The 10,905-nt window shown below is 42.6% G+C and overlaps 2 protein-coding genes across 6 annotated transcripts in view; one reads left to right on the top strand and one right to left on the bottom strand.

The window, feature by feature from the left end:
• Positions 1-1,016: 1,016 nt before the first annotated feature.
• On the top strand, positions 1,017-6,833 carry cyp26a1 (cytochrome P450, family 26, subfamily A, polypeptide 1). Of its 2 annotated transcripts, none has more exons than XM_072239332.1 (7): positions 1,017-1,040; positions 1,834-2,058; positions 2,313-2,597; positions 2,734-2,883; positions 3,901-4,035; positions 4,209-4,364; positions 5,979-6,833. In XM_072239332.1, exons 2-7 carry the CDS (start codon positions 1,852-1,854, stop codon positions 6,321-6,323), a joined length of 1,278 nt encoding a protein of 425 aa, XP_072095433.1. In that variant the 5' UTR covers positions 1,017-1,040; positions 1,834-1,851; the 3' UTR covers positions 6,324-6,833. The 2 variants fall into 2 exon arrangements, with proteins under 2 accessions (XP_072095433.1, XP_072095432.1); XM_072239331.1 differs by lacking the exon at positions 1,017-1,040 and adding an exon at positions 1,047-1,379.
• The window catches only part of LOC140185737 (myoferlin-like), a 267,873-nt gene continuing 263,800 nt past the window's right edge, over positions 6,833-10,905 (bottom strand). For all 4 annotated transcript variants that reach the window (XM_072239327.1, XM_072239328.1, XM_072239329.1 and 1 more), the window contains one exon: positions 6,833-7,527. In XM_072239327.1, coding sequence (XP_072095428.1) covers positions 7,495-7,527 — 33 coding nt within the window. In that variant the 3' untranslated portion in view covers positions 6,833-7,494. The remainder of the gene's footprint in view (positions 7,528-10,905) is intronic.

The following is a 10,905-nucleotide window of genomic DNA, read 5'->3' as shown; positions in this document are numbered from 1 at the left end:
TCTCACAGTTACCCAAAGGCGCGGTTTAATCTGCAGTCGGGGGTGAACGCTAGGCCAGGCTGCTTTTTAAATAACAGCTACTCAGCCCCTACGCCACGTCAATGCAAAACTTGGCTCCACCACAATGACATAATTAATCTTTACATCAGGTCCTTCCAACTGGTGGGTGAGCAGCGACCCATCCAGAGCAAACCTCCAGCCGGCATTCTACTAATATATCGCGCTAAATATTTTATTTTAAAATGTGTAATCTTATCCTTCATCCTGAAAGAACCACACAGCACGTAATTCTCATGGAGATGAGCGAGCCGACGTGAACACCGCGCGTTACCAATTCCTTTAAGCAGCATTGTTTTAAATGTAATTAATTAAAGGCACCATAATGATGAGCAGATTTCAGCTTGCGAGCCAAACTTACTATCCCAAGTTTCAAAAGAGACCTTTACATTTCGTGTACCTTTATGCATTGGTATGTTGAATATCGTTTACATTTTGCAGCTTCCCAGGTCAATGAAACAAGTTTGGTATCATTTTAAATGTAATACTGTACGTGCTTTTTCCTAAACTAACGCTCAGTTCGACTCAAGTATAATTAATTTATCGGAGCAGTGAATGTAAATTTGATCGATCACATATTATGGGCTGCTTTCCAATTTGCATGTTAGGTACGTTAAAAGGGGTCTTAATAAAATACTGCACTGAACAGCAGTAGAACTAACGGAATACTTTTCTCCCCAAATTTCAAGACCTCGGGTTTAAGTTTATGAGCTATAATTTCCTTTCGCCCCTTCTATTAACGATCCTTTCCAATTGACTGAAATCCTTGCATAGTGTTTCACTGAGCCTGCGAAGACTGATCACAGAAACCCAGGTGATCAAAACCTCACACTCTTCGGTCTCCTTCATTGATAGCCTCACTTCTGGTTCACAATGGGTTAAAGATTTTTGGGCAGCGTCATTATAGCAGGCGGAGTCAGAGGGGATGGCACAAACTACACAATTAAAGATGAACTTTGTGTGAACTAATTGAACTGACCAAGGTAAAGGGGCTGAGACCTGGAGTGGTTATAAAGAGGCTTGAACCTGGAGTGTGATCATTCAGGAGACTCATTCCCTCATCCTGAGAATCACATTACGAGGTTGAGGGTGTCCCGAGGGGAGAACGGAAAGGAAGTGTTGCTGTTGTTAAAATGGTCTTATTTACACTCTGCGCCACTTTCTTTTGTACTTTCGTGCTGCCACTGTCGCTCTTCCTCGCCGCGGTAAAATTGTGGGAAATTTACTGCATAAGTGGAAGGGACCGTAGCTGTGAAAACCCCTTACCTCCGGGGTCAATGGGGCTGCCCTTCTTGGGAGAGACTCTCCAGTTGGTCCTGCAGGTGAGAGATTCCGCTTGCTTCGAGCACTGGCGTCCACATCAAATTCAGGATGCCAAGAGAACGCCAGAGCAAAATGCCAAATAGAATAGAAAATAATTTTTGTAAACCTTTTGAGATAATGAGAACCAGTTGCGAACTTGCAGTGAAAGGCGATAGGGGCTGTTCAGTTGTACTAGCGGCGTACAGTAACTTTAAGTGAATTGCATTCCAGCGTGTCGTCATTAATAAAGGAATTTACAGCAAGCGTCGTCGTGTTTAAACAAAACAACCTGACGGTTTGAGTGGTTGTCCTACTGACTTATTTCGCCAAGTTAGTCTTGCTCGAATTTTGATTTGGTCTCTAGGGTGAGATAATAAAATGTTTTTGCAACAGAGTTATGTAACAATCTCAACCCCGGAAAGTGTGTTCTGTGTATTAATTGCGCCTAAGCAACACACCGTGTATCCATTACAGAGATACAAGTTCCTTAAGATGAAAGTGCGAAAGTACGGCCACATCTACAAGACCCATCTCTTCGGGAGCCCCACTGTGCGAATTATGGGAGCCGAGAATGTGAAGCAGATTTTATTAGGGGAGCATAAACTTGTGTCGGTGCAATGGCCCGCCTCCGTAAGGACGATCCTGGGAGCCGGCTGCCTGTCCAGCCTCCACGACTCCGAACACAAAATGAGGAAGAGAGTAAGTGTCTTTCCACATCACTGAGCGATTTTTATAAACTTCCGCATATGGAGGTTTTTGCAACATGCTCATAAGCAATGGCCATGTACAGGTAGACTGGAATCAAAAGTATTAATAGAAACTGTTGCTATTATCCATTATTTTAAAAGAATATGTAAAAACAAGCGTAATACATCACTAGCAATGCAAAAAAGGAAAAAAAAATGTGGCAGATAGTTTCCTGATGTGTTGTAATGTTTTTCTAATGTTAACAGGTGATTTTGAAAGCTTTCTCTCGAGAAGCTCTGGAAAACTACATCCCGGTAATGAGGGAGGAGATCCGTGCCGGCATCAGGAGATGGCTGGAGAGGGGCTCCTGCGTACTGGTTTATCCCGAGATGAAACGCCTCATGTTCGGGATCGCCATGCGGATCTTATTGGGATTCGAACCTAGCCAGACCAACCCACGTACGCAGCAGCAGCTGATCGAAGCTTTTGAGGAAATGATTCGTAATCTCTTCTCACTTCCCATCGACGTGCCGTTCAGCGGCTTATACCGGGTAAGACCCGCCAAGGTTAGAAATAGAGAAAATAGTGCAATTAAAACTGTAGGGTTTTTTGCTTCAACTGCAGGGAGAATGGAGAATTGGATCTTTAAATTCCATTATAACGCAGATTGTCATTACCTGATGACAGGGACTGAAAGCCAGGAATGTGATCCATGCAAAAATCGAAGAGAACATCAGGAAAAAGGTGGCAAGGCGAGAGGCCCCCGGCCAGTTCAAGGATGCGCTGCAGCTTCTGATCGAGCACTCCGAGCAGAGCAACCAACCCCTGCGGCTACAGGTAAAGATACAGATTCCCTCCGTCCACCCGCCACACGTCCTGCGGAGGTGCTCACCCTTGATTGTCGCGGTTCCCGTATTTACCTGAGCCGCTGCTCAGCAGTACACTGCCTCGACGCAGCCGGTGAATTCAGCGTGGGCCTCCGAGGCCGCAGCCCCACCTCCATGGCCCTAGCCCACTTAGCCCGAACCCTCACTCGCTGCACTCGCAACCAGACTGCGATTCTACTCTCGGATCTGCTGCCCGCCCCTTAACCATCACCACCACCCCATGAGATCGCCTTCCCTAGTCCGACCACAAGTTCTCACCCGTCGGAGAACTGGAGCCTCAGGTTGCGCATCACACTCAGCCACAGAAACATGCTCCCCCCCCCCCAAACAAACTGCAACTCCCTCAAACGCACCTGCATTTTGTATAGAGTCCTGCATTTTAAAACAACTGTAGATGCTCGAAATCTGAAATTTAAAAAAAAACAAAATGCTTGGGAAAACCCGGGAATGGGTCTCTAGCCTGAAAAGTTAACTGCTTATCTTTCCATAGACGCTGCCCGATTTACTAAGTGTTTCCAGTTTTTTCTTGCACGATGATAATATTTCCACCCTGCCAATGATGCCGCGCTCCATAGGTTTTTAAATCAGAACCCGTCAGCTCTTGTAATCCAATACACAATACAATCATTAACGCCACGCCTTAAAAGATGAGTTCCTACACAATAGAAACGTTTTTAAAAGTTTTCCTGTTTTGAAAAAAAGTCACTTCTAAACGGAGAATCTCGGTTTACTTAATCCGGTAGCAACGAGCTTTATCCAAACGGGACAATTGCAACTGTGTAGTGCAGACTCTGGAAGCTGGAGGGTGCATTTCGAGTAAAGTTTGCAAGATCAGTGGCTGTTTGGATCCACTCACGATCATCAAGTGCAATAACCCCCTAATTGAGATGGTGTGATTCAGTGCTGGTACCATTGTTATTGTCTGATGTGCTCCCGCCTTCCCTCTTTTTTTTCGCTCTATGTTAAGGAGTTGAAGGAATCTGCCACCGAGCTCCTGTTTGGAGGACACGAGACGACAGCCAGCACAGCCACCTCGCTGGTTACTTTCCTGGCTCTGCACCCCGAAGTGGTGCAAAAAGTCAGACAGGAACTGCAGGAGCAGGTAAGGCATCGTAAACGGCGGAGCGTATCGGTTGGCGCTCGTCGATCAGATTTCTCAGCGGCTGGTGCAAGGACTGAACATCTCCAGTCGATGCATAATAGTGTCATTTAAGATTCAATCCTGGATTTTATTTTTGTTTTTTTAAAATGTGACTTCGCTATCGATTTACGCAGGGATTACTGGGCAGCGACGCTGAAGAGAACAAACAAATCAGCATTGAAGCCCTTGAACAACTCAAGTATACCGGAAGCGTCATCAAAGAAACTCTTCGACTCAGTCCTCCGGTCCCCGGAGGGTTCCGCGTGGCCCTAAAGACCTTCGTGTTAAACGTAAGTTAATATTTTAAGAGTTAGTAAGTCTTCTGCAAAATGAGTTTTACCTTTTGAAACAACATAAGGTAAAGGAATTTCATAGGAATATTCAAGAATAACATTTCAAAACAGCTGATATTATAAAATATGGATCTTTAAAACAATGTTTAACTAGTTACTATATCAACATTAAACTGCTTCCAAGCAAATCCATATGATTTTACATATGAGCATATAGAGAGGGGAAAATGGTACAAGGTAAAAATGTCATTATGTTTCAATCGCAATGCAGACAGGAGAAAGTGAATAACCTTCTGTTCCAGATGAGCATAGGGAACAACCATATATTCTTCGAGCAGGCTAAGAATGATTCTCTTTTCCATCACAATTTCAAATAAAATTTACTGCAATGCTGTGCAACTGTCTTGGGCACTCTAGCTCTACTGTAGTAATTTTATGTATTGCACTGTAATGCTGTAGCAGCAAAAAACAATGTGAGTGATGATAAACCTGACTCTGATACAGGTCTCTATTGTGGACTAAGTGGGAAGGGGGTGGGGGGGGGAGGGAGTCATGGTTGGGGAAAAGGGGGAGGGGGAGGGAGAAAAGCATCACAGAGACATTTCGCCACAATCAATAATGACCTTGCTGGTGGCTCAGGGCTGGGTGTCTCTACATTTCCCCCACCTCCAGACACTCCTTCAATGCCTGCTGTCCCACACACATTCCATCCTCGCCCTTCCCAACATCTTTTCTCCCGCCAGATTTACAAACCCGCTCTCTGCTCCACATGGATAAATACAGTCTCAGGCACCTTAGCTATATATGTACCTAAGGCTTCAGCACAGTGCTATACAGTTAACAGAAAAATGTCAACAGTAGTCGAGCTGGTAGTATTTAGAGAAAAAATTTAAAAGAATAAATAGGTTACTGACCAGAAAAGCAAAACAAAATGGAAGAGTAGGAAAAAAGGTTGAGATTAAATCACAAAAAGGAATATAAACAGGAGCAGAAACAAAGAGCCAAAGAATTTGAAGAATCTTTCTGATATTTTGAGCTTTATAAATATTCAAAGCACTGCCCCACAATTTTGATTTCAAATGTTCAGCATCTGCTTTTGTCTCGAAAGATGAAAATATGTAGTTCAGATAGTGGAGGATACAGTAACTGAGCAGGAGTTATCACTGGCTCAGGGGAATACTGACCAGCACCAGTCTGCTCTTTGAGCTTTCAAGCCTGCTATTAGGGAAGGTTTGATATCTACAAATAAATTTAAAGTGTACATGGATTATAAAATTTAAACTAGATCATTGTAAAAAGAGGTTGAATGTTAACAGTTGCTGGTTTAAAACAAGTAAACAAACAGTGATAGCACTGATATAATTTACAATTAATTTCACATTAATACCTTACAGCCTACAGCCATCTAATTTGAGTTGCTGATGGCTCCAGTGACAAAGCTGAGCTAACAAGAATGCTTGGACAATGTCAATTTCAAATATTGTACAGTAATACTTAGAGTAATAAAATGATACATAATATACATTATCATACAATTCACACTGTTCATTAGAAGTTATATATTGCAGAAGCCATATTGCTTTAAAGTAATGACATTGACTTTATTTCCAGGGATATCAGATACCAAAAGGCTGGAATGTTATTTACAGCATCTGTGACACACATGACGTTGCAACTAATTTCTCAAAAAAGGACGAATTTAATCCTGCTCGCTTCATGGAGGGGTGCCCAGAAAAAGATGCATGCAGATTCAGCTACATTCCATTTGGTGGAGGCTCAAGGAGTTGCGTTGGTAAAGAGTTTGCCAAGATCCTCCTCAAAATCTTCACAGTGGAGCTCGTCAGGGCTTGTGACTGGCAACTTCTGAATGGACCGCCTACAATGAAAACCAATCCCACTGTATACCCAGTGGACAATCTGCCAACAAAATTTACACCATTTCCATACAAAATCTGACCTAACAACAACAAAGCATAACTCTGCAAGTACAGGGTCTCATCATTAACAGACTTGGGTGTGGTTTTTCATCCATTGTACAGTATGTGAAGGAAGTAATAAGCTTCAGGCTATCATTTGGGGTTTGTGAAAATGACAGAAAAATGTAATCTAATTTCTAAAATGTAGTTTTGTCTGTTACAAAGTTAAAATATTTCCTCCACGATTTTCTATGCCTATTTGGCACATTGATAAAGTTGAATTGTTTATTATTTCTGTAAATAAGCTATTTTATACTACTTGTAAGCTTCTCAACCCAATGCTTTTAGATTCTTATTATTTAAATGCTTTGTATCTTTGTTATGTGACTGCTAATTTATGTTAAAGCTTTTGTGTGTAAATATTATAACTTAAACTGCCTGGCATGCATTGCAAGAACATGTCAAGCAAAGCCATGAATCAGGAGGGAGGCCCATAAAGAGGAATTTTTAAACAAAGCTATATGTAATAAAAAGGACATGAACCATAGAACTGATGAAATGATTTATATGCAACCAGTGAGTACAGAAGGTACATATTGATTAATAACACTTTGGTCCAAATTCATATGCAGCACTCAAACAGATTCATGAACCATTGAGCTTTTGCTGAGTACAATATTTTTACACTTTATATAATCAATGGAATGTCAACCAGCAGTTTATATTTTCCATTCCTGCAGGACACATGCACACCCAGTGGAAGCATTTGCAGCTTTGAATTAAGTTTTATTTTTATAAAATAATCTATATAAATCTGAACATTTTAAATCTATACTGTAATAGATTAGCAAACCAACCACCTTGAATAGCCATTGTTTTATAACAGTCAGTTTAGCTCATCATTTCAAAAATCAATGCTGGTGTTTCATAACTTGGAGAGGCACCTGCTGAACAGTCAATTGGAGAAAAGCTGGGATTAAACCGGCAGAATCCTGGTCATCAGGGTCAGCACATTAACATGGAATCACTGATAAATGGCCCAGTCATGACCCCATGAACCTTGGCTAACCTTGGTAAATGTAGATCTTGTCGCCTTCCTAACCTCAGTTCATTTCTATCCTTTAGGCCATGAGGTTGTAGACATATGAAATGAATGTTCTTGGACCAGCTATTCAACAGAATTACTGCTGTTGGAGGACCAGCCAATGTGATTAGCCATTCACAATTCGCATGGATAGATAGTTCTGTGGGAGATAAAACATTATTAAAAATAGACTTCATAGAAACAATATATAAATTTAAACTTGCTTCTTAAAAGAAATAGTAACTGGAGCTGAGTAATGCCTTTTCCAGTATGTCTACAGATCATCAGTTACTCTGACAGGTTTAAATAAGAATCACATCTAAGCTAGGACACAAATTATGCATCTGAACAAGATCAGCTGTAGATTGTTATCAACACCTCTCAGTGGAACATTTTTTTTAAAACAATGATTAACAGAAATTAAAGGAGATAGACATGCCTTTACTTGCATTAAAGGAATACAGATTCAGGATACAATTTCACCTTCCTGCATTGTTGTGGTGACCAACAGCAAGCAACTCCTGTACCACATAACTCTTCAGACCGACTGCACAACGACTTAATCTGCAGCACACATATCATATTAAACATGCATTTACACAGCACTAATTTATCCTCAGTACCACTCATGCATGGATGTTTCTGCTGTAGCAAAAGTAAGATAGCAACCATTTGCATCTGATTACTTGCTCTGCTTTATACACACTCCAGAGTGAAATTTGAGTTTCACTGCTCCTTACATAAGATTCTTCATGCACGTATTTCATCTAACACATCAGATGCTACACAAAAGATTAATAAAATTCCATCTCATCAGATTATTAGTACCTCTCTACCGCTCTATGCTGGATTTGCCTAGTTGCCAGCCTCAGCATTTGCCTTCTATTTTCCTCATCATGCACGCTTTCATTTAGTCCATTATTCCCATCAAATGTCCTTGCTCATCTGTCCACCTGCCTTCCCTAGCAACTGCACTTGTTCACTTGATACATCCTCACCAAAGCCTAGGACTGTAGTCACTATTTCTAGACAGGCATATGTAAATATACTTGAATCCAGCATTCTCTGTTCTTAACTCTTAGCAACCTTGCTACCCATTTTGAAATGGTGGTCATCTGGTTGTCCAGCACAATAAGAACTCTTGCCTGGCTGTACAGCTAATCCTGGCAAGTGTAACCCAAGTATCTCTAGATCCCACCCTCATCCCTCTTCTGGATTAAAAAAAATATTCTTCCTCTTCAGTGCCAACATCATTAGAAGGCAAACAGTCATGTTCTATGTTCACAGCATTGGCACTCAAAGCCAATCACAACCTTTAGCCCCTTCACAATATTGTCTAGCCACTTGTCTGTCTTTTAATTTCTGGAGGTTTATTGATCTCTTTCAGTAAAAGATAATGATAAAAGCCTTTATTAAGGACTGCACAATAAATTGATTAGCTTTATCCTCCTCCCAGTCCAGTCAGGTTGAAGGATGCTACTCAAAACCACAATTTTCTAATCTCTGGTGTTCTTTGCAAAGACTGCATCCAAAATCTAAGCAACACACATCAAAGTTGCTGGTGAACGCAGCAGGCCAGGCAGCATCTCTAGGAAGCGGTACAGTCGACGTTTCAGGCCGAGACCCTTCGTCAGGACTAACTGAAGGAAGAGTGAGTAAGAGATTTGAAAGTGGGAGGGGGAGGGGGAGATCCAAAATGATAGGAGAAGACAGGAGGGGGAGGAATGGAGCCAAGAGCTGGACAGGTGATTGGCAAAGGGGATATGAGAGGATCATGGGACAGGAGGCCCAGGGAGAAAGAAAAGCGGGGGGAAACCAGAGGATGGGAAAGGGGTATAGTGAGAGGGACAAAGGAGAGAGAGAGAAAGAATGTGTGTATATAAATAAATAACAGATGGGGTACGAGGGGGAGATGGGGCATTAGTGGAAGTTTCAGAAGTCAATGTTCATGCCATCAGGTTGGAGGCTACCCAGACGGAATATAAGGTGTTGTTCCTCCAACCTGAGTGTGGCTTCATCTTACAGTAGAGGAGGCCGTAGATAGACATATCAGAATGGGAATGGGACATGGAATTAAAACGTGTGGCCACTGGGAGATCCTGCTTTCTCTGATGGACAGAGCGTAGGTGTTCAGCGAAACGATCTCCCAGTCTGTGTCGGGTTTCGCCAATATATAGAAGGCCACATCGGGAGCACCAGACGCAGTATACCACCCCAGCTGACTCAAAGGTGAAGTGTCGCCTCACCTGGAAGGACTGTCTGGGGCCCTGAATGGTGGTAAGGGAGGAAGTGTAAGGGCATGTGTAGCACTTGTTCTACTTACAAGGATAAGTGCCAGGAGGGAGATCAGTGGGGAGGGATGGGGGGAACAAATGGACAAGGGAGTCGCGTAGGGAGCGATCCCTGCAGAAAGCTGGGGGGGGGGGGGAGGGAAAGATGTGCTTAGTGGTGGGATCCCGTTGGAGGTGGCGGAAGCTACGGAGAATTATATGTTGGACCCGAAGGCTGGTGGGGTGGTAGGTGAGGACAAGGGGAAACCCTATTCCTAGTGGGGTGGGGGGAGGATGGGGTGAGAGCAGATTGTCGTGAAATGGGGGAGACGCGTTTGAGAGCAGAGTTGATGGTGGAGGAAGGGAAGCCCCTTTCTTTAAAAAGGAGGACATCTCCCTCGTCCTGGAATGAAAAGCCTCATCCTGAGAGCAGATGTGGCAGAGATGGAGGAATTGCAAGAAGGGGATGGCATTTTTGCAAGAGACAGGGTGAGAAGAGGAATAGTCCAGATAGCTGTGAGAGTCAGTAGGCTTATAGTAGACATCAGTAGATAAGCCGTCTCCAGAGATAGAGACAGAAAGATCTAGAAAGGGGAGGGAGGTGTCAGAAATGGACCAGGTAAACTTGAGGGCAGGGTGAAAGTTGGAGGCAAAGTTAATGAAGTCAACGAACTCAGCATGCATGCAGGAAGCAGCACCAATGCAGTCGTCGATGTAGCAAAGGAAAAGTGGGGGACAGATACCAGAATAAACTTGGAACATAGATTGTTCCACAAAGCCAACAAAAAGGCAGGCATAGCTGGACCCATATGGGTGCCCATAGCTACACCTTTAGTTTGGAGGAAGTGGGAGGAGCCAAAGGAGAAATTATTAAGAGTAAGGACTAATTCCGCTAGATGGAGCAGAGTGGTGGTAGAGGGGAACTGGTTAGGTTCCAAAATCTAACACTTGATCAATCTGTGTTGCCAAAATTTAATTCTGACTTTCATTCCAGTCATCTGCTGATTTGACAGCTTTGAATTCATTATCTCTCTATCCCAATCAAAGCTCCATTCGCCACCATTTCACACTACTGACCCACATGATTCTTAATCTACCAATGTTCTCAAAATTAAAGTTCTTAGCAAACCCCAAAACATTTATTTCAGGATACAGTTATGAATCAAATTTTCTTCCCTCTAAACCTGATCTTTTGTGCATAGCAAAATTCTCTTTCAGCCATTTCACTCCTATTATCATACTACATCACAAATAGAAAAATAAAGGTT

The sequence above is a fragment of the Mobula birostris genome, chromosome 21 (assembly GCF_030028105.1).
Source record: "Mobula birostris isolate sMobBir1 chromosome 21, sMobBir1.hap1, whole genome shotgun sequence".
NCBI classification, from domain to species: domain Eukaryota; kingdom Metazoa; phylum Chordata; class Chondrichthyes; order Myliobatiformes; family Myliobatidae; genus Mobula; species Mobula birostris.
The sequence above is the reverse complement of the archived record's forward strand: the minus strand, read 5'-3'. Positions and strand labels throughout refer to the sequence as shown.